The 24,460-nt window shown below is 45.3% G+C and overlaps 1 protein-coding gene across 5 annotated transcripts in view; it reads right to left on the bottom strand.

Annotated features, from left to right (window-relative positions):
* Positions 1 to 24,460, bottom strand: part of WWOX (WW domain containing oxidoreductase) — a 976,751-nt gene that overhangs the window by 895,828 nt on the left and 56,463 nt on the right. For all 5 annotated transcript variants that reach the window (XM_024735508.1, XM_024735509.1, XM_024735512.1 and 2 more), the window contains exon 5: positions 21,012 to 21,118. In XM_024735508.1, coding sequence (XP_024591276.1) covers positions 21,012 to 21,118 — 107 coding nt within the window. The remainder of the gene's footprint in view (positions 1 to 21,011; positions 21,119 to 24,460) is intronic.

Raw genomic sequence — 24,460 nt, 5'->3', positions numbered from 1 at the left:
CACTTTTTATTTCCTTTGGATGAATGGTTATCTCCAGCATTTTATGCCTACTTGGTGGTGGCAGTGTACACCACTTGAGGGTAATAGATCTAAAGGAGTGCCGTCTACTGATGAGTTTCTAGACATACACTTATTTTAAAATAACACACACCCCCACCGCCAAAATCACAGTTCAACTTGAAAAAGTTTTCTGGATGTGAAATTTTTTCTGCACTGTGACATATTCCTGGGGACAGTGGCGGGTCCTTTCTATCCAGGTCATCGTAGAATGAAGGCAGAGTCTCATTAGCTGTAAGGAGTTTGGGGGTGGTGGGCAGGAGGGTCTCTGATGCCTTCCCTGTTCCCTTATGATTCAAAGTTGCATTAAACACAGAATATCAGTTAAATAACTAAAAAAACCCTTGAAGTAACCAGAAGGAAGTCCTGAGGGCTGCTCTCTGCGAGTCTAATTGTCCACCTCCTGTCACTCCCGTGGCAGGTGTGCACCCCCTGCACCTAGAGGTTACATGTGGCTCTGGCCCAGGGAACGTGAGCAGCTGCGACAGCGTCACCCTGAGCATAAGTCTGAAGGACCGTGCACGGTCAGCACGCCTTTCTCTTCCTCTGCCACAACACCCAGAGACGCGAGTCGACTCCGGTTGGCTAAGCGAGGTCCCATCTAGCACAGCCTTCCCAGCAACTCACGATGGAAATGTCATTGGAACGAGAAATAAACCTCAGCTGTTTTAATACCCTGAGATTTTGAGGTCGTTTGTTATTACGGTCTAGCTTGGCCTGTCCTAACACATCATTCAATTGTCGATTCCCTACGCGTGACATCAACTATTCCATCCAGGGTCTCTCCCTGAGTACTTGGGCCTTATCGTATCTGCTATATAACCCAGGCTGGGTTTTACAGTGGTTTCATTACCAACCATAAAAACTGTAACAGTGGAACTGTATAAACAAACCAAACAGTGTTTTTACTGTAAAACATGAATGTAATATAAATATTTGTCTTTGCCTTCTCTCAGCATCTGTAATGAGAGCAGAAAATTCATGCCATATGTTTATAGTATGAAGGGGGAAGAAGAAAAAAAGATCTCAGTGATTCATCCATGCGGGTGCTGGCTAAGCTGGTTAGTATTTTTAATTCATCCATTTTCTTTCACAGATAAATTCTCCACAAATCCTAAAACGCTTACGATCGTTAGTTGCCAAATTCATGAGTGCTCCTACAGGAGGGTCCTTGCTAAGGAGAACATGAATGTGGGGCTATGAGGTCAGCTTCTCTGACAAGATGAGAAACTGTGGAGTGAATGAGGACTGTGGCCTCTCCCCAGCCCGGCTCCACAAATTTGCATATGAAATAACCTCTCTGAACACTTGAAAAGACTCGCCCTACCTCTAGCTGGAAGTGCACCTGGACACGTGGGGTCCTGAGAGCTCCTGCTTTTTTTGCATCCTCACAGGGAGAAGCACCGAGCACGTTAAGTGGCTCCTGCCTCCGATTGGGTGGGAGCGGGGTTACGGCCCCTGCCGAGGTGTGTGCCAAGCACACGATCCAGCTTCGCACGCAGGGAGCAACGAGGAACGTTTTTATTTCAGAGCCGTAACGGAGTCCTTGATGTGAAGGTGCTGAAGCCTGCCCGGAGTGTCTGTGCAGCCTTCTAGGATGCCAGCCGAGGGGCACAGAGAATGGTTTAATTTCCTCCAAATTGGCTCACGGACCAGAGGTTTCTGGAAACTGTCACTGTCCCACAGAATCCAATACCACAGCAAGAAAGCTCTGTTTGAATACAGAGCAAACATACCCGGACAAGGCTCTGTCTGGCACAGAGGAGGCCGGCCCCCCGTGGGCACGAGAGCTGTTGGCGGGAATAGGGGAAGCAGGAAGGCCTTGATGGGCTAGAGCCCAGGATAGGCAAGGCACAGAGAGGTAACCTCCAGAAGCTCTCGGCACGTTGAGCAGCGCCAGTGGATGGAACCTAGTGCGGGCCACAAGCCGGGCACTGCCACCTCACTTAATCTTGACAAGCGCCCTATGCAGGGAAGCAGTTAGCTTGAGAGGCACGTGGAGGAGAGCCTGGACTGAGAATACTCACTGCCAGCAGATGGAGAGCCAGGATTCCTACCTAGGTCGGGCTGATTCCAAAATCTGGGCTGGCGACCATGAACTCAGCAGCTGGAGTCAAAGAAAAACCCTCATATTTCTAACCAGCTGGTCTAACACCTTCCAACAGTGATGAGAAACAGAGGTACTGGGTCTGCTCCTACCCAAGTATTACTGAGCCTGGACCGTCAACCAGGTCCTGCCCTCCTCCTCCGAGTTGAGCGTTGATATTATTAATTTACGTGTCTGTCAACACACCTATACTCCCTGAGGGCAAGCACAACATCTTAGGTACCTATACAGGCTCACCGTCTAGTGGGATGCTTGGCATGTAATAAAGTTCCGACAGATGTCTGTTGCTTAAATAAGGGGACCTTCAGCCAACAATCAATGTGTGATGTGATCAGCGCTGTGATGCATGCATGTTTAAAAACCAAAACGTGGACTTTAAGCTCCTTGAAGTCAGGAACGTTTGCTTTCTTTGTCACTGCCACGTCACTCAGAGAAAGGGGCTGCTAACAATTTGCTGAGGGAAGGGAGGGGAGGGAGGGAAGGTGGGCAGGAGAGGGGGAAAAGCAGTCCAGGAAAGCTCTAGGGGAAAGACACCAGTGGGCAGAGACTCACTGCATACAGAGGCATCAGGTGGACGACCTTGGCTGAGGTCACCCCAAGCAGAGGAAGTCTTCTGTGACAAGACAGAGGGAGACGGGAGGGTTCAGGAAAAGCTATGAGGTCGGTATAATTGGGAAAAGGAAGAGAATGGTCGGAGATGAACTTGGACAGGTAGGCAGGGGCCAGACCACACAGGGACCCCAAATTTTTTTTTTAATCCTGTACAGCACACACTAGGTACCTGGGTACCGTTCTACATATCCAGGTACCATCCTAAGCGCTTTATGTGCAAGACTTCAGCTAATTTTCACAACCTTGTGACTCCGGTACTATTAGCATTCCCATGTTACAGATGAAGAAACTGAGGCAACAGGAAGTGAAGGGCACCTGGTTTGTAAAGGGAAGAAATAGGATTCAAACTCGAGAGACCAGAGCCCAAGGCTGTTGCTTACACCCATATGACATATCTTACAGATCAATCCTTTTAGCCCAATTAAGTTAGCAAGTTTTAGCACCCCTTCCCAAGAAGGTGCCTGGCACTGAATAAGGATACACTGAGCCTAAAGGAATCCTTTCCAGTAGCCGTCACGTTGATCAGGTAGGCTATTTACTCTTGTTAAATAAAGTCTTTATATACCCCAGTCTGTCTGCTTATAAATTTAAAATATATTCTATCGCTTTTTAAAAATCTATATTTAATTATACAGCATCAGTGAAATTTCACTTGGGGAACGATAATCTAACATAAGTGAATGCTTCCAATAGAAAAAGCTGTAATTTAAAATAAATTACTGTGTTAGGGAAAAAAATTTACTCTCTTCGTAGAAAAACAATTACTATCTGGTATTAGGTACCCCACGCAATTAGAAAATCACACCAATAGCAAAGAACCAAATAAACACCCCAAATTCCTCCTCTCTCCATGTAGCTTTCACTGGTGATCCCAGACACCAAGTGTGTGTAGCAGGCTCTGGTCCGAGTTTCATTAAGCCTTAAAATCAATTAAGCCACGGATTGGAACAATCATTCCTCCTTTGCAAAGTATTGATATTTTTTTCTTGGCCGCTTTAGGGCTTTTCCAGCACTCACGGGGAGATTTATGTTAGACCATTTCTTTCTGATTAAAACAAATCATAGCTCAACATTTCTAATTTCCTCCTTTCTAAGCAAGAAATGATCAGAGAACTCTGAAAACAGTGATCAAACCCATCGTGCAGAGGCTGGCACTAAAAACCTCCATAAAAACACTCCAGAGACTAGTTCTCTCCCGCTTCTCCCCCTCCCCCTCCCCCCTCCCGTTTGGTTTGTGTTTTGCATCTGTTCCACCCCACCCCCACTCTGGCTCTGTTTTTCTCTGTCTCTGTCTCTCTCTCCAGCTCATCTCTCTTTCAGTAAGCGTCTGTCTTTGACAGGTTTCAGGGCAATTACTTATTAACCGAAAGGCAAAGGGATGTTAGAAGCAAAGCCCACCCCAGCTGGTTTTCTGACCTAAGTAATAGGAAAAAGAAGGTTTCTATATCTACCTCCAAAGGCATCACCCGAGGCCTTTAATTTTTAGGGAAGTTACTGATTTAGGACTTCCCTGGTGGCCCAGTGGTTAAGAATCCACCTGTCAACGCGGGGACACAAGTTCGAGCCCTGGCCCGGGAAGATCCCACATGCCGCAGAGCAACTAAGCCCGTGCGCCACATCTACTGAGCCTGCGCTCTAGAGCCCACGAGCCACAACTACTGATCCCGTGTGCCTAGGGCCGTGCTCCTCAACAAGAGAAGCGACCGCAATGAGAAGCCCGCACACAGCAACAAAGCGTAGTCCCCGCTCACCACGACTAGAGAAAGCCCGCATGCAACAACTTAGACCCAACACAGCCAAAAATAAATAAATAAAAATTAAAATAAATTTTAAATCAATTATTTTTTAAAAAAACAAGAAGTTACTGATTTCTGGTCAACCTTCTCTCTCTCGATCACACTCTCCAAGTAGAGACCAGAAGGCTCCTGGATGTACCCACAAGCCCTTCCACGGACTCCTTGGGCTGTGCCTTTCCAGCTGATCCACTTTTCCATCCTTCAAAATCAAGTTGATTTGTGAGCCAGCTGCCACTTCTCCAGAACAGCGAGGGGAGCTGGCCAACTGAGAAGGCCCAAACCGGGGCTAGTGATTTTCAAAGAACCGGGACGCGAGGCGCTTCACACCACGTCCCATGAACGAGTCCGTCTTCAACAAGCCAGCAGGTAGCTGAAGAATTGCGGGGAATTCAGCGGCACCAACACGAAAATCGACTGACACAGCTGAGCAATCCAGATAAATATTCTGGTTATGTGTACCTTCTGCTTTTCCAGAAGCAGACCAACCCAAGCATCCCTTCCCACAGTGATAGGGTACTGCCTCCCGGGTTCTAGCCCAAGGATCAACGGTCAACCTTCAGTCATTCACCCAACAAACACTTACTCAGTCCCTCCTAACGGCCACGCAATGTGCAACACACCGGGGAAATACCGAGAGGAACACAGCAGGCAAGGCTTCCGTCCTCCTACAGCAGGTCATCTCTTCTGCTTATTTGCTGTGTGGGCTTAGACAAGTTCCTCAACTTCTCTGTGCCTCATTTCATCTGAAAATAGGATTCATACTATTACCTACCTCACGGGGTTGTCATAAAAATGAACTGGATTCAGGCATTTAAAGTGTTCCACACCGTGGCTGGCACACAATGCCACTACTACCATTACTACTATTATAGCATCATCATTCTCATCATCATGATCAAAAGAAGGAGGAGAATTAAACTAGCCGCCCAACTGAGCATGAGGTGCTGGGTGCTTCTATTCCTGTCTTACAGGCAATTCTGTGTTCCTTTTAAACACATACACACATTTTTTTTCCACAGTAGGCAAATGGGCAGTATGACACTTTGTCTCAAAAGAAGGCATCACTTGGGCTCCCCTGGTGGCGCAGTGGTTGAGAGTCCGCCTGCCGATGCAGGGGATGCGGGTTCGTGCCCCGGTCCTGGAAGATCCCACATGCCGCGGAGCGGCTGGGCCCGTGAGCCGTGGCCGCTGAGCCTGCGCATCCTCCAAAAGGGAGAGGCCCATTTACCCAAAAAAAAAAAAAAAAAAAAAAAAAAAAAAAAAGGCATCACTGCCTAAGTAACACTGGATGGGTGAGTTACCCTCTCTGGGCCTCAGTTTTCCCACCTGTCAAGTGGGAGAGTTAAACTGGATGATCTCAGAAAGTCCTTTTCCATCCCCAAATGCTACCGCTTTACAAACACAGTCTACCCAAATGTGATCCTGTAATTCAAAACTTTCCCTGAAAAACAAACGACTTCACTAATTCGTGTCTGAATTTTCCATTATAACACTTGCATAAACTGGCTCATATCTTTGCAGGATCCCCTAAAAGTAATGGCTAAAAGAGTTATGTCAAACCCAGTGGCTCATATATGACTAAAAAGAACTTTATTTTTTTCACAGATGCCTTATAGTAACGTAGAATTATTCCTGCTTTTCTATGATGTCTCTGAAAAACTGTCTGTGTTGGCAGGTCTGCAAGGAGGCCAGCAAGCCCGCGATAGCACTTTGATCACTAACGTCACTGCCACGTGCCCCACCATCTCCTCCAATATTGCAGATTTACCCAGGGCTGAAAATAAACATTTAACCAGCTCTCCCTCGTCCACGTTCACAGACCAGACAAGCCGTGAACCATCCCAAACAGAAGGCAATTCTGAATGACCACTGTTTAGCTCTGAATGGCGTTCAAAGAATTCTGGGTAGATTTCACACTGGGGAGGGTCTGGCTCAGCCTAACATCAAGAATGCATTTCTGTTCCTCAAGTACACAGCACTATCCATAAGAGGGGGGATCTGGAAGCTTCCGGGCGGTGGGAGAAATCACACGAAAGGAAGGGTCTCTGGAACAGAAACTCCACAAAAGATCTGGAGTCACGGTTAGTTTTGCAACTCTCGAAGGAATGGAGACAACCTTGGGCTGGAGTCTGGCCGGGCTTCTGTGGGAACGAAAACAGCAAGTTCTTAAAAGGAAAAATTAGGAGACGACCCAGAACTACAGGGACGAAGGCCGGTGTGAGGCTCAATCTGCCCCATCAGAAGCCAGACTTGACCTCTTCGTCATCAAGCCAAGCCAGGCCCAGACACCCATGGGTGGCCTGCTCAGGTTACTGGGGTAACCGCACCTGAGAGGGCTGCTCAGACATCCCAATTTCCCTCCTTGCTGATGCCTGCTCTCCTGGTATAATTATTATGACTCTGTGACTCTCCGCATTTCCTGGTCTGAAGAATAAACGGTCACCCTACTCCTGAGAGAGGGCTGCGGGTAAGTAAACACGTTTTGCTCTATTTTCACAGAGTTTGAGATGGAGGAACGTGTACCCCACAATCTGTGAAAGGTTCTCAGAGCAGGAAAAGTTGGAAGGGATGATTATCCTTCTCCTTTGGGATTCAGTTCATGGACTTAAATGTCGGAAAACAAGCAAGTGTATTCAGCATCCTTCTCAGCCTTTCCAGCTCAGAACTGCCACTTTAACCACGGCTTACCCAGAGCACAGCTCACGTGTCTCCCGGCCTCCACACTCCCTCTCTGATTCAGCCTGAGTATCTGTCTTTCTGCATCGCTACGTGTGGACTGCATCACCCCCACGGGGATCCTTCAGTGGCTGCCAGGACCGAGGGAAGAAAGCCCATTCTCCTAAAAGGACAGAATCCAAGGTCTTCAATGGTCTGGTTTCAAAAGGCAGGTTCTGGCCTCCAGAGACACCCGCATCCCACTCCAGCCAAAGCTGACCATGCGCCGCTCCCAGCACACGCTTCCATGCTCTGCTCGTGTCCTTCCTTCCACTGGAATGTGCCCTCACCACCGGGGCTGACTGCAGCCTGCCAACACTGCCTTCTTCAAGGATCCTGCTTTGAAGCACGTGGGAAAAGCATGTTTCGTGAGTCCTAAGACCACCACGCTTCCCATGCTCACCGGGTCCCAGAACGGGTTACAGTTTGGCGGTATCGCCTCACATGTCAAGTCCTTGAGGGCAATGATAATACAGTTAAGTCCCCTACACACAAACGAGTTCCATTCCGAGAGTGCGTTCGTAAGTCCAACACAGTTAGCCTAGTACCCAGCTAACACAATCGGCTATACACCGCGGTGTTTACGCTGGCTTCCGGACACCCTGGGCTTGAAATAAAGACACTGTACTACTGTACTCTATACAGTCCCGCAAATTTCACAGAAGCACAGCCGCCTGTAGAGGACGCACGCACGTGACAATGTACGCCAGGCACGTGAACTAACTTACGCATCTTTGAAAGCTCTCAACTTGTATGTAGGGGACTTACTATATTCTAAACTGACATATATCACCCGTTACACACAATAGATGTTTAATACATATTTATACAATTTTCTTAAGCAGTCTAAAAATTTCTGGGTTAGCTGGTGAACGAGCTTGTAAGAACACCTGATTCTGGTAAACAGAGGTAAAAATCTGTACCTGCCCTTTTATTTAAAAAAAAAAAAAATCAAACAGCATGAGAATTGCAGAGCAGCAGTCAGCATCTCTTGGAGGGACTGTGAGACACAGAGTGCTGGACTCCACCTCCAGAATTTCTGATCCAGGAGGTCTCCAGTGGGGCCCAAGAATTTGCATTTCTAAGAGGTTCTCAGGTGATGCTGACAGCGTGGGTCAGGGACCATGCTTTGAATAGCACCGTGTAAATTTCTGCCCCACTGGAAATAGGGATTAATCAATGAAACACCATTCAGATCTTTACAGATGTGCCCTATCCTTCCCTGCCTTAAAAACAGCACCCTCCCAGCCCCCCTTTCATTTTTGTCTGCATATTGCTCACAATTTGATGGAGATTTCAAGCATCCTGTAATTCATCAACGAATTCTCTCCTGGCTACACATTCCAAGTAATTAAAGTTCAGTAATAACTTATTCTTTCTGCTCCAGCACCTGCATTTCATGTGTTTATATTTTCCCAGAGTCATAAATCTGAAGGGCTGTCAAAGTGCCATAATATTAGTGCAATAATCAAAGTTAATTAGTCCCTCTCAATAAACAACAACAAAGCCATTACAAAGATGCACTGAAGTTTCTTCCAGCCACTCAGTTTACAGATCGCATTGTGGCTGAAACAATTAGAATCTGAGAACTGCCAGGTAAATGAGGGCAGTGTTCTTCAGTCATTTAAAAGGAGACTCTGCACTTTGCACTGATGCCTTAACTCCAGGGAAGGCCCAGTGGGTCCAGGCTCTGCATCTGGTACCTGCTGAAAGGGACCAAAGCAGACGGAATTCTCCCCAGCTGCTAAAGCCCTACCATGTACATCCCAAACTCCAGTAATAAAAGAGGGACACAGGTTGCAAAGAAATGAGGGGCCAGCCTCACTGCCAACTTTTAGTAACCTGATGCCTTCAATAACTTTGGATTTATTATTTAGGAAATTTGAGGGATGTGAGTGTTAGGTGGGTTCTGATGAGAAGGCAGCCCAGTGGAACTCGGAAGGCAGAATCAGGGCCAGTGGGTGGAAGACGCTTGGAGGAAGATTCTCGCTTCGGTATAAGGGAGAACTTTCTAATTAAGAGGTGCACAGAAATAGGATGGGCTGTCTTGGGAGGGAGGAGTTTACCCATCCCTGGAAGAGTGTAAGTGAATGCCGGGTGAGCTCTGTTCAGGGATGCTGTTTAACTGGTCTGCACGTTGGGAAAAGGTTGGGGACCTGGATGGTTGACGCCACCCTAAGAACTTAGGATTCCCTGCGTTTAAGAGGCAATCGCTGGGTGAGTCCTCACGCCTCGTCCTTGGAACTTACTGTCCAGTTTCTGTCTGAGATCCTTTTCCCCTGAGGCCATGACCCCTGTGTTTGTTACCCAATGCTATGTCACCCCTCTCCCCAAAGTGCAGTGGCTTAAGACAGTAAGCATTTGGTTTTTCAGTAAGATTCTATAGGTCAGGAATTGGGATGGCTCTGACTCGAGATCTCTGTTGAGGGTGCCACTGATCTGTCAGCCGCAGTCACCTGCAGGCTTGACGAGCTCAGAGGAGTCTAGGAGGGCTCACTCGAGAGGCTTGTCGCATGGGGCTCGGTTCCTTATCACACGGGCTCCCCTCAGGGACGCCTGAGCATCCTCCCAGCATGGCAGCTGGCTTCCGCGCAGTGAGTGATCCAGGACAGCAAGCGAGAAGGAAGCCACCGGCCTTTGAAGACCCTTCCTGGAAGTCATACTCTGTCAATTCAGCCACCTTCTACTCGTGAAGACTGAGTCACTAAGACGAGCCCACGCTTGAGGGGATGAGAATCAGGCTCCGCCTCCGAAAGGGAGGCGTAGCGAAGAATGCGTGGACAGATTTTAAAACTACCACAGCACTTCTAAGGTCTTCAAGATCAGTCACATCTGCACCCCCCAGCTGGCTAAGGGGCAGGGGCTAGTTCCAGGTGAGCGCCCCAGGTACACAGAGTTGGTTCTGCCAATCCCACGTCTCTCTGGCACTAACCACGGCCTCTGCGGACCCCAGCCAGCTCCGCACCGGGACGTGGGCTCCGGGGATACAGACAGCCACCTCCCCACCCTGCCCTCACGCCCTAGGGACAGAAGGAGCCCCCGGTTCCTCACCCCGGCTCATCTCAGTATTACCTGACACAGTGATGGGAAGATGGAGAGAGGCTCGGCTGTTTCCTGGGACTCTGATCATTTATATATATTTAAAAAAAAAGGTATAAGAGGAAACACATTTTCCCACAAGATTTCTGAGAGTATTTGTCTAATTTAGGGATCTGTGTTGAACAACTAACCCTCTCCTGAAACTACCAATTTTTTTTTTTTCTGAGTCTTTACTACATGCCGGGTTCTGTACAAGAGAGTATATTCGTTACTTCAGTTCAACCTGATGAACGCTGAGGGCCACTGTCAGCACCATTTCCATGCTGCAGGTAAATAAACCAAGGTTCAAAGACATAACCAAATGTGCCCAGAGATACCCAGTGAGCACAGGATTCAATCCCAGGTCTGTGTGACTCTAGGGCTGGAGCTCCCTCTACTCCTCTGGGCTGCCTGCCTATAAATTAAAACTTAGTCTATTTTAAATATATGCTTAAAATAAACCTTAACCTTTTGTAGCGTGAGCTGCCCCATCCTGAGACTGGCTGCCTCGTTTACGCCTCTCTATTTGTCCTTGCCTGGAAGATGTTATTGGCACAAGGACTGCTTCTCCTCTCTGCTTAATCTAACAACTGCTACGTCTGAGACGCTCTGTAAATGCCCCCATAATAAATATGAAAAACAATCTCAAGCATACTTTTTCTCGCTTAAATAATGGACCCTAAATGCCTAGTGGCCAGAAGCAGAACCTTCGACCACTGGCTGAACACCATCTGAAGATGAAATCCATCTCTTCCAAGCACGTCAAAACTGTTTAACAAGAACTCAGGGGGCCCCATATTAATGAAAGAATGCATCTGCATTGAGTTTCACATGATTGGGAGTGATGGTTTGGAGCTACCCATGTATGCTTGACTTTCACTCTTTAAAACTCAGCTGTAAATCACAGCCCTCGTTATGCGAAGGTTACAGTGGATATAAAGTATGAAATATTCAGTTCAAGACTGAGTGAAAAAAACCAAAACTCACACACACAGACAAAAAGAAGACACGAAGATGGTGATCAAAGACAATGAATAACAGGCGAGATTAAGTCAATGCAAAATTTTCAGAATGAGAAATGAAATGCAAAACTTAGAGGAGAAGGACCAATCACAAGTTTTAGGCATTCTGGAGACAGAGGAAACTCAGAATATTTTAGCAACCAATTATGTCTATGAGAGGAATGAATAATTTATTATCTGATAAAGAATCTTTCCGGAGCCTATGAAGAGGAAGGTCAAAGAGGCAGCTTCAGTGCAAGAGTACATATACACTACATAGCACTTGAAATGGAAGTCTCGGAAGAGCTTCCTTGGGGGAGGGGAGGTTTCATCAACTCCATCGGGTTACAAGAAGCCACCTGGGAAGCCCTCTTCCCTAGGTAACCACAGGGACCCTTACATAATGAACAGAGAAACACGCAAATCCCTACGAAGACAATCTTTGGCCAAGTCCTTGAAAAAGAAAGGCCAGCCCTCCGACACAGCACACACCAGTAATTTTGGATTGGGTAACAAGATGGCGTTGGGGTCAGGAGATATGGCTTCAAATCTTGGATCTACCTGTAGCTGTGTGAGCTCAGGCAAGGCTCTCCCCCTCTTCCAGCCCCTAATGCCTCATCTGCAAGATGGGTTTAACACATGACATAAATATTTTACTGCTAAGTGCTAAGCAGAGTGCCTAGTACAGACAGCTATAATATCCAACCCCACCTGCGGGTGATGATAATAAGATGACATTTTGTAAACAAAAATGTCCCAAGAGAGAACTCTAGACCCTTCGGGCGTGTGTGTATGTGCGTGTGTATGTACACGCTCGCTCGCTTACTGATTAAAGCAAGTGGTTTATATAGTTCTTGCTGGTTCGCCGACTTGTTTATACCATACTTCACTTATTGAAAATCCAATACTATACATAAAAACAATTTTTAAGGCAAAGAAATGAGGAACGAATCTAATGGCTGATGTGGGATGAACTTTTCCCAATAATCTATAACTGTTAATAATATTAATAGTTTTTATATTTTTGTTTAGCTATAGATCATTCAAAACAATGGGGATGAGCCTTACAACTTGTGAAGCGTTGAATAACGATCAGCTTTTCCAGGCCAAGTCACCTGCTTAGACAGGCATCAGGCTCCTGGATCACCCACCCCATGCGCTGCATGCCTCCCCGCCCCCGCCCCACCAACACACACACACACACACACACACACACACACACACACATCACATAAAAGAAGGCATCGCACCTAAGGCCTTGGATCTGCAAAGGCCAATTATGGGATTTAAGCTCCTATTATCAAAGGAGAATGGGGGAAATGCCTACAAACACCAAAGACATACACGATCGTAAAGTCACTGAGTGAATTGGAGAGAGCATGAAAGCAGCTGGATTTCTCCAGTGGTTCTTAAAAGTGCAAGCAATTTTTTACTCAGCATCCTCCCCGTCACTCCTTAATATCACGTCATGAAAACAGGTTGTCGGTATCTATTAAAAGCAGAGCAGGGCTTCCCTGGTGGCGCAGCGGTTGAGAGTCCGCCTGCCGATGCAGGGGACGCGGGTTCGTGCCCCGGTAGGGAAGATCCCATATGCCGCAGAGCGGCTGGGCCCGTGAGCCATGGCCGCTGAGCCTGCGCGTCCGGAGCCTGTGCTCCGCAACGGGAGAGGCCACAACAGTGAGAGGCCCGCGTACCGCCAAAAAAAAAAAAAAAAAAAAAGCAAAGTGTTGGAACCCACGTGCCTAATACGTTGGCTGGTACCATGTACTCCATACCTGGAAGTAACAGTGAAGTCACTACTTCCGATGCTTATCAATGAGGCTGCAATATGACATAATACTGTCACCTTTCCACATGGCTTCACTCCAACTAGATAAATAGACCCAGTATCAACGCTACTGAAAGCTAAGATAATTACAGCACTTCACTCTCTCCAGCATCAAACCGTGTGGCCACAATGAGCTGAGCACGTGCTCTTCTCTCGCTAACATATGCATATTCCATTACCTCTGACTAATCAATCTTTCCTCGTACCCCTCGTCTCCCTGCCTTCTCAATAACCATTCTGATATAAACCACTGCTTGCTGTTCCTGATGACTGATCCCTTAATCATCTTTCCTAAATATATGCAAAGTATATTTCTTTGTAAATACAAAAGAAAAAGCAATCACATAAATAATTAAGATGGCTTTTCAAATGACAGTTGAGGGCTAATACAAGCTCCACTGGAAAATACTCATCAACAAACTAAATACACATCTATTAAAATGTAGGAGTCCAGACATATGAAGACAGAAAAAAGAATTAATTGCAACTCCATTGGAATCAGGCTGATAAACACCCTCCTTACAGCTCCTCTTTCAGCCACTTGGAGAGGTTAAGAAAAGTAAGCATCACTTTGTACTTTCATGTATGAATAAGAAATTATTATTAATAGCAGCGGTTAACATTTAATTGAACACTTAATCCCAGCAATCCCACTCCTGGGCATGTATCTGGAGGAAACCATAACTCGAAAAGATACATGCACCCCAATGTTCACTGCAGCACTATTTACAGTAGCCGAGACACAGAAGCAACCTAAATGTCCACTGACAAAGAAATGGATAAAGATGTGGTCCTTATATACAATGGAATATTACTCAGCCGCAAATAAAAAACCGAAATAATGCCATTTGCAACAACGTGGATGGGTCTAGAGATTATCATAGTAAATGACGTCAGTCAGAGAAAGACAAATATCATATGATATCACTCATACGTGGAGTCTAAAAAGATGATACAAATAAACTTATTTACAAAACAGAAACGGACTCATAGACTTCAAAAACAAACTTATGGTTACCAAAGGGGAAAGGCTGGCGGGGGGAGGGATAAATTAGGAGTTTGGGATTAACATGTACACACGACTATATATAAAATAGATAACCTACAAGGACCTACTGTAGAGCACAGGGAACTCTACTCAATACTCTGTAATAACCTCTATGGGAGAAGAATCTGAAAAAGAGTGGATATATGTATAACTGAACTACTTTGCTGTATACCTGAAACTAACACAACAATATAAATTAACTGTACTCCAATATCAAATAAACATTTTTTAAAGAAATTATAATTAATAGCAGCAGCTAACATTTAATTGAACACTGAATCTATCACCAGCAATGTGTTAAATACACATACAGTCAATGCCTTAATACTCATAGGTACCTGAATCTCCTGGCACAGATACTAGTATTTAGATCTTACAGATGAAGAAACTAAGGTTTAGAAAAGAAACTTGCCCAAGGTCACAGAGTGTATCTGCTTCTAATCTTTGCCAATATAATGCAGCATATTTTAGAGCCATGTTTATCAACTGGAGATGACTTGCCTCCCCAAAAGACATATGCCCAAGAGGCATCTTGAAGACCACACTGCCTGCCTTTTCCAGACCTCTTGGAAATCTCGGGTAGATAACCCAAGAAAACACAAGAGTGGCCGAGCCGGATCCCTGTTGTGTGCTCCTGGCCAATGGTATGTCATCCTAACCAGTCGCTGGGAAGACTTGAAGTCTAGGCCAAATAAAAAGACCAGTTAGGAAAGCCTGGGCTTGCAGTCTTTCTCGGGGACCAAGCCTTCTGGCCAGCCTCAACATACTTGGGTCCCTCCTCCCTTCTGATAGGGGGATGGATACAAGATGCACTCTGGAGAATCAGGAGTGGGTCACCTAATCACTCCACGGTGGCGGGGGGGCCGTCAGCTCCTCTTCCAGGTCAGCCCACCCTGCCCACCTCACTGTCATCTCAATCCCCAGGAGATGCTGGAGCTTCACAACGTTCCTGGGCCCCCCATTCACTAACGAGCGGCCTCCACAGGCCAGCTAGCTCTCTGACACTGCCCATGTCACCCTTTACACGATAAGCAGGTTCAAGTAAGGCCTGGTACACGTCACGCAGGCTGGGCACTTAAAACAATCCCGTGCCCTCTTTGAATCCCCCTTCCACCCCAGCCATGGCCCCAGACCTTTTCCTCCCCGCACACACTGGTAGGTGCCTGGGCGACTGCAGGCCCACCTGCTCCAGCTCTAATCAACCTCCTTCCTCCCCAAGACCGGAAGTTTTAGAGATCCAAAATTTAGAACCTATAATAAAGTAAGAGGGAGGAGGGAGCCCCACTTTCAAAAGCCCTCCGTTGGGATGCTGGAGTCCTGTTGTGGCTGTGTATAAGATGCATTCTGATAGCTGATCATCTATTGTTCTTCTCAGACAACACCCCTTGGAGGTCTTCAGATCTCAGAATGGAGTGTGGGGTGTGCCAGACCTCCATAAACAGAGCGACAAAACCCCACTCCAATAAGTACTTAAGAAAGAGTAAGCCACAGCACTGCAGGGATTCAGACACACCTGAGTCCCAGACTTGGAGAACGCACACGGAGCTCTCACATACAGACAGTGCTGCTGAGGAAAAGAGAAGCCACTCCATCCCAAAAATAGGAAGACGAACTTCCCACTCAGCCAGCCATCTGGGGTCCTTGAAATACCCAGGAGAAAATTTAAGCATGTGTCTTAGAAGTAAGGGACATGAGCAAGTAATCCACTTGAGGATATGAATGAGGTAAACCACATCCTCATACGGTTACTGCTAGCAACACAGGCAGGAACCTCACTTCCAGAGGTTCTGTACTTAAATATAACTGGGGACTCATGGACGCCCCCGTCCTCCCTCTCTTTTTAATTATGCTAAATGGATCGGCCCTTTAACAGGGTAGTTCATTTCTGCACTGTCCACATTACCCAATTTTAATTGTTTTCAATGCTTCTCTTATTTCTAACTTTGGAGCATCTAAAACATCTCAGCAGGAGAGCATTTCCCGTTGAAATAATCAGTAGTAGTAGTAATTACATATATGCTCTCAATATAATTCCATGTGGAATGTGGTGCCATTTAAGTTATATTTTACAAAAGAGCTGGATCTCCCCCCCAAAGTGTCCTGAGGACTCCATAAAGGACATCTTGAATGAAAAGCGATTGCTTAGGACAATAAATAACGGACATCAGAGCAGCTTCCTCTGAGAAATATGATTAATCCTGACATTCATCACTCCAATAGCATCTAGTAATTTTTAAAGCAAAGCCTGGAACAGGTAACGCACGCACACACACGAGGCTGGACGTGGTAGAAAAGCTGGGCCGTGGGGTGGAGGCCAGATGGACACACCAGGACCCACCTCCGCGCTCACCAGCTGTGTGACTCTGGGGGAGTCCCTTCACCTTTCTGAAACTCCACTGGCTCCCCTGTGAAATGGGGAAAAGCAGGTTTTTGCATCATCTTAAATAAGGGACACAGGGGCTTCCCTGGTAGCACAGAGGTTAAGAATCCACCTGCCAATGCAGGGGACCCAGGTTCAAGCACTGGTCCAGGAAGATCCCACATGCTGCGGAGCGACTAAGCCTGTGCGCCACAACTACTGAGCCTGTGCTCTAGAGCCCGTGAGCCACAACTACAGAAGCCCACGCACCTAGAGCCCGTGCTCTGCAACAAGAGAAGCCACCGCAATGAGAAGCCCTCGCACCACAACGAAGAGCAGCCCCCACTCGCCACAACTAGAGAAAGCCCACACACAGCAGCTGAGACCCAGCACAGACAAAAAACTTTAATTTAATTTAATTTAAATAAATAAATAAAAGGGATACAAAAGGCCCTGACCAGGACGGGGCACATGACAGGGACTCAATAAATGGTGGCTGTTAGATGCCGGGTGGTGGACGTGAGAGTTACATTCCACTGGCTTGGAGGCAGACATGACTGTCAGGGACGCAGCGATTTGGGCAGGGCCAGAAGAGAAACACCAGGCAGGGAGGAACTCCATTCCCAGAGCCTCAGCACGTGTGAGCCAATGCTAAGCTAAATGCCCAAAGACCTCGGAGGGAGCTTTTGCTGCAACAGAAAACTTTGGATCATTGTGAGAATCTCCGGCACGGCGCCACTGTGTTGCAGTACCTTCCAGGCTCTGTTTGTGATGTGATTCATGCCAGATAAAGTACGGACCTCGAGAAACACAAGAAGGTGGCATCTACTAACGTGCCAGACAAAACCCCTATGCAGAGACCAGGTAAGGAAAGGCCTGGATGAAACCAAGTAGCACAGACCCAGGGTGGGGACATAGGGACAGGTCACGGGGAGGCGGCTCCACGCAGGTCGCTGAGGCAGCTTCTCACACACTCTGTACTCTGGTAACGGTGCAATGAGGCGAAATGGTAATGACGGCTTTTGGTGCTAAATTGGAGCTTCCATAATCAGAATCTAGGGGGAGTAAGGAATGTGGTCCAATGGGGTTCACAGAGAACAAGTGAACAGACGAGAGACGATAAAAGGGCTGAGTTTCTTCAGTCTACAACCTCTAAAATCTAATGTGAACATTTGAAATTCCATGTGAGTGTAAGTTTGGTTTTCTTTCCTATTTCCTCTATTCACATCCCTGACAGCGAATATTTTTGGATAATTCTTCCTGTGGGGGAGTTGTTTGCTGGTCGTCCTCAAGTTACTCTACGCGAGAATATATCTACACAATGATAAATGCGGGCTTCTGAAACTGACTCACAGGGACCCAGTTATGGCTTAGAAAGCAAGAAAGAAAAACTAAATGGCGGGTCTTTGAGATCATCCTGTTCAACCTTCTCTTTTAGAGACGAGGAAACGGGGGCACCAAATGGATCAAGAGACTTTCCAAAGTCCCACAGTTAATGAGGGCAGATCCAAAAAGTTCTGCCCCTACGCATCAAACAAGAGTGATAATGGGATAAATCCAGATGAATCTGTCCTCATATATGACGGGAAAGGAAGACAGCTTTTAAAATGCATAGATAACTGGGTTTGAGCATTATCTTCCAAGTCTGGTTTAAACATTAGTTATCACATTGTACAAGATGGTTCTGACACTGGAATTTGATTTTTTTTGTCCAAATATGGTGTCACATGGGCAAAATTTTACAAGTTTGATACTCCCTGCTGCTCGATCCCAGGTACCGTTCTAACATTTTCGGTGGAGGCAGAAATTGGCCCAACTTACTAGATGAAAACTGGAAACGGCTACGCAAGCTTTAAGTCCATCTGCCCTCTGAATCAATGGGTCCACTGCGAAAATTCTGCCCTACGGTGTATTCACAAAAGCATGTATCAAGAACGCTCACTGCAGCAGAGATTAGGGTCAATTTTGGATGAAAATGCGAGAGAGACTGAACTTTAAGAGAGCATCACTTGGAAGAGCAGAACAATGACAACAACCTCCATGTCCACCAAAAAGGGAGACTGGTTAAATAATGACAGCATAAACACGTGACAGAGTATCACACAGCAGCTAAAAGCAATGAGGATGACCTCTACGCACTGGTAAGAAAAAAACCCTCCTCTAGTAGTAAGTGAAAAAAAATCAAGGTACATAACAGCATGCAGGTGTGTCGCATAGTATGCACAACCTTTTTCTGGAAGAACACGCAAGAAACAGTTAGTGATAGTTACCTCCCAAGAGAAGAACTGCGGAGGACTTTCACTTTTCGTTTTATACACTTTATGAAGATTCAAACCATATGCATGTATTACCATTCGCTCTCTGCACATCTCTGAAGATTGCTCTGTACCACCTAGTGGAGGTTATTGTATTTTTTAACTTTGGAGTTAGAAAGATGCTAAGATAACTGGAAAAAAGCGGGCCCTGTTTTCTTTTTTTTTTTTTAATTTAACTCAAAATAATGAATCCAGTGAGATCACGACAAGAGTTCACTTGAAATATACTGAACTTGAAATTCTGCTTGAAAAAACAGAAATAAATCTCCCTTTTCTTGACTTTCATAACTTCTCAGTCCAGAACACTGGACATTCTCTTAAACAGACCATGGTGTATTTCTTCGGATGGCAAGAAATCTTCCACACTTTTCAGAGAATGAAGACAGTCTTGGCAAGGATTATCCAACCCATTCATGCTCTGCTCCAGGCACCTGTCTCCCCCTCACCCCACTCCCGCCCCCACCCCAGGGCCACTGCACAGGCCACCCCCTCTGCCCGGTTTGACCCTTCTCCCACCTTCCCCTGATCCTTCTTGAGATCTCGGCTCAGTCACCTCTTCTTGGGGACTCCCAAGTGTCCTCCACCTCCCTGGCATTACTCAGCACTCTGGAGCGCCACATCCTTTTTTCGTGCCACTTTCCATCATTTCAAGTTTACACTGATGTTTGCCTTTCTTTGGATTGAGCTGTCTTCCACCCTCAGCTGAAAGCTCTACAAGGACAGTGGCAACACCTGTTTTTCCTTAACACCAGACGCCCAGTGCCTCTGACAGTGGGGCACTTCACAAATACGGGAACGAATGAATGCAGTCTGGACATCACTCCAAAGCCCAGCGACGTGTTAAAAAAATCAACCAACCTGTGTCACTCTGGCTCAAACCCTCTCATGTCACCACTGACTCAGAGCCCCTTGGCAACCTCCTCCCGCTTCACTGCCCTCCAGCCACGCTAGCGTCCCTGCTGATCCTAGAATCCTCCGGGCACGCCCCTACCTCCATTGCACGTGTGTAGGAAGTATTCCCCCTGACTTCTGCACAGCTTACCATTTTACTACCTTCAGACCCTGGATCAAATGTCACAACTTTAGAGAGGTCCCGGCTGGCCACCCGATCTGAAATAATCCACGCTGTCAACTCCTGGCCCCTCACTCTGCTCTACTGTCCTGCACTGCATTTATAACCTGACATTACATTAAATATTAAACTTAATTATCCCTTTAGGGTCTGTTTCTCCTACCTAGAAGCCAATGAGTGCAGGTACTGTGTTTTATTCGACGCTATTACCCTTAACCCCAACAGCACCGCAGGCCCTCAATGAATGTTTCTGCACAGGCATATCAACGCCAACATCCGCACAGAGAGAGAAAAGCAAAAAGGAGAAACCAGAGACAGGGTTAAAGCTGGCTACTTTGTCATCCTAAAACCCGTAAATAACCTCTTAGTTGCATCCACGGGCGTCAACCACATTTTGTTTTTCTTAATAAATGAGCTGAATGAGTAAACATTCTCAAACCTCTGACTAATAAAGCAGATGACACTGACAATGAACTATAAACAAACTATGAAAGGGCTTGTCCTTTCATTCATAAAATAAACAAAGTGAATATGACTTTAAAAATAAAGAAAACATTATTCCAAGAGCAATAAACTTTATGAACTGTACTAAAACCTCCATGTGTTTATCCCAGCATGTATATTTGACAATTAAAAAAAATCAGGACTTCCTGGGGGCGCAGTGGTTAAGAATCCACCTGCCAATGCAGGGGACACAGGTTAGATCCCTGGTCCGGAAAGATCACACATGCCGCGGAGCAACTAAGCCCGTGCGCCAAAACTACTGAGCCTGCGCTTTACAGCCTGCGAGCCACGCGTCACAACTACTGACCGCATGTGCCACAACTACTGAAGCCCATGTGCCTAGAGACCGTGCTCCGCAGCAAGAGAAGCCACCGCAATGAGAAGCCCGCACGCAGCAATGAAGAGTAACCCCCGCTCAGCGCAACTAGACAAAGCCCGCACGCAGCAACAAAGACCCAATGCAGCCAAAAATAAATAAATAAATAAATTTATTTTTTAAAAAATCAAGCACTCACTTACCCATTCTCCTAAAATGCGTGACACGGCTTCATTGGCTCTTGTCATGTTCCTGCAGGCCAGGATCACATGTGCACCATGGAGGGCGAAAGTTTTGGCAGTTTCAAACCCTACGGTTTAAAGGAAAATCAAATATAGAAAACACAAATGCAAAGCACTGAGCCATACTGAATGGCCTTTATTGAGTGCCAAACGCATTACCCTAGTGGTTCTCGACCAGACTCGATTGTGCCCGCTAGAAGATATTTGCAAATAACTTGAGACGTTTTTTCAGTAGTCACAGTTTGAGGTGGCGTGCTACTGGTATCTAGCGGGTAAAGGCCAGGCATGCTACAAAATATCCTACAATGCACAGGACAGCCCCCTCAGCAAAGAATCATCTGGCTCAAATATCTACAGGGTTGAGGTTGAGCAAAGCTGCCCCAGGAACCAAGTGATTTCAAAGGTGAAGGCCAAGCCACAGAAGAGCTCGCAGCATAGCCAGTCTTTGAACCACTGCTTAATAACAACCAAATCGTGTGATCAGTATAAAGAGTAAGGATACATAAATATTTAGACATGGTCACTGCCCTCCAAGAGTTTACAGTCTAATAAGAGAACACAAACCTGGAAAGTAAAACAACAACATTTGTTAAGTTCCTGACAATGTGCTCTGCACTATTTCCAGCACTTCTGCTTCCAGCAATGGCAACTAGGTTTCCTAGACCCACCCTCCCACTAAGAACAATTAGAAAAGCTGGACAAAACAACACACACACACACACACACACACACACACACACACACACACACACCCTCTCTGAAGGCATCAGAGGAACACTATGCTTGAGAATTTGGGGGGCCAACATCTGGAAAAGCTGAAAAGCCAAGAGAGGTGAGCCAGCATTTGGTGCTTCTACACCCAGTGAAAACACCCTTCAAAAATAAAGGTGAACAAAATTTTTAACAAACAAAAGGTGCGGGAATATATCACCAGCATGTCTACACTAGAGGAAATACTAAAGAATGCTCTTCAGATAGGAGGAAAATGACCCTAGATAGAAATCTGGAGATGCGGAAAATGACAGAGTAACATAAAGGGTAAATAGATGAAAAAATCTAAATGATAATAGTAATAGTTTGTAAATTTTACAATACCTAGTGAGCATTACTATACTGATAATAATGACATATAACCTAGGAGGAAAATACTTGGTATTAAAATATTCTAAGACCCTTGCATTGTCCAGGAAGGGATAAAATACTAATTTGTATGAGACCTTAATAAGTCAAAAATATAATCTCTACAATTACTGCTGAGAGATGTAATGCCTCCAATTACCACTGAGAGAACAGTAAAATAATACAAATTTAACTAGTTAATACAAAGGGGAAGAAGAATAATTTTTTTTAAAAAAGGCAAGAACAAGGAATGTAAAACAAGTTAGATAAATAGAAAGCCAATAATAAAGTGGTATATTTAACCCCAAATATATCTGTAATTACACTAAAGTAGACTAAAAATTGCAATCAAAAGACAAAGACTGTCAGACTGAACAAAACACATATACAATATGCTCCTTACAGAAGTGCGTATGTTATGTTTTATACCCTTAAACATAAGGATAAAGAAAATTAAAAGAATGGGAAAAGATATACCATGTAAAGATGAACCAAAAGAAGTATTATAAGAGAAAAACTGAATATTTCATAATGGTAAGTTCTAATCCATAAGGAATATGTGACAATTCTAAATGTATACACATACACACATGTCAAAAGTTCACAGGATTAAGAAGAGAAATAGAGAAGTTCATAATCAGAGTGGAAGATTTTAACCTATCAGTAACATAAAAATGTCGATAAACAGGAAAGAATAGAAGATCTGAAAGTAACTGATCAACTGGAAATAACTGAATATGCTTGAACACTGAACACAACTGCAAATGTATATTCAAGTACTTAAAGAGTATTTACCAAAATTGAACATGTGCACGGCCAGAAGTCTCAACCAATTTCAAAAGATTAAAATTGTAAAGCAGGGCCTTGACCACAGCAGAATAAAATCAGACCTCGACACAAGATCCTAGAAAACTCCCTTATCTGGAAACTAAGCAACACATTTCTAAATAAGAAACTGTGACTCCAAAAATTACAATGAAAATCAGAAAATATTTTAAACTGAATTATTACAAAAATTCTACATATCAAAACTTACAGAACACAGGTAAAGCCATGGATGAAGGCCAATCTATAGCCCTAAATACATATATTAGAACAGAAAATGAGCTCAGCATCTATTAAGTAAAAAAAATTTAAAGCAGCTAATTACCTAAAGAAAGCAGAAGGAAGGCAATGAAAATAAAGACACAAAATTAAAACAAACATAAAATACAGAGGAACAAAGAATCCAAAAGTCATTTCCTTGAAAAATGTAATAAAACTGAAAAAGGGCTAGCGAGAGAGACAGAGAGAGCGTGTGCAAGCGAGCACCAGGACACACACTTGAGTGTACAAGTGAGCACACAAATGGCAGATAGCAGGGGAGAACAAAAGGACATCACTACAGATCCTATTAAAAAGATACTGTGGGGACTTCCCTGGTGGCGCAGTGCTTAAGACCCCGCCCGCCAATGCAGGGTACATGGGCTCAAGCCCTGGTCCGGGAAGATCCCACATGCTGCGGAGCAACTAAGCCTGTGCGCCACAACTACTGAGCCTGCGCTCTAGAGCCCGCGAGCCACAACTACTGAGCCCGTGTGCCACAACTACTGAGCGTACATGCCACAACTAATGAAGCCTGCGCACCTAGAGCCCGTGCTCCACAACAAGAGAAGCCACCGCAATGAGAAGCCTGCGCACCACAACGAAGAGTAGTCCCTGCTCACCGCAACTAGAGAAAGCCCGCATGCAACAACAGAGACCCAACGCAGCCAAAAATTTTCAAATTAAAAAAAAAATTTTTTAAGTAAAAATAAAAAGATATGATGAACAACTTTACACCAATAAATTTAAGATAGAGGTGAAAAAGACAAATTCCCAGAAAGACACCACTTAAAAATTGCTGCAAGGAGAGAAAGAATTGAAAAAAATGTGTATTTTTAAAGAAAATTCTCAAAATGAAAACTCTGGATCCATTTGTCTTGGACAGTAAAGTCGACCAAACGTTTAAGAAAATAAAAACGCCAACCTTACACCAACTCTTCCACAGAATAGAAAAAGAAGAAAAACTCAACTATTTTATAAGACTTGAACTCATTAGGGAAATGCAAATTAAAGATAAAGTGAGATAATACTGCATACCTACTACTACAATGGCTATAATTTTTTTAGAAATTAAAAATAATAATGACCACACCAAATGTTGGCAAAAATGGGGAGCAACTAGAACTCTTAGACATTACTGATGTGAAAAGAGAAAGGAGAGGGTAAGGGAGGGGAGGGGAGGGGAGGGGAGGGGAGGGCTGCTTCCA

Source organism: Neophocaena asiaeorientalis, unplaced genomic scaffold (assembly GCF_003031525.2).
Source record: "Neophocaena asiaeorientalis asiaeorientalis breed wild unplaced genomic scaffold, Neophocaena_asiaeorientalis_V1.1 scaffold40, whole genome shotgun sequence".
Lineage (NCBI taxonomy): Eukaryota > Metazoa > Chordata > Mammalia > Artiodactyla > Phocoenidae > Neophocaena > Neophocaena asiaeorientalis.
This window is presented reverse-complemented; position numbering and strand designations above follow the sequence as displayed.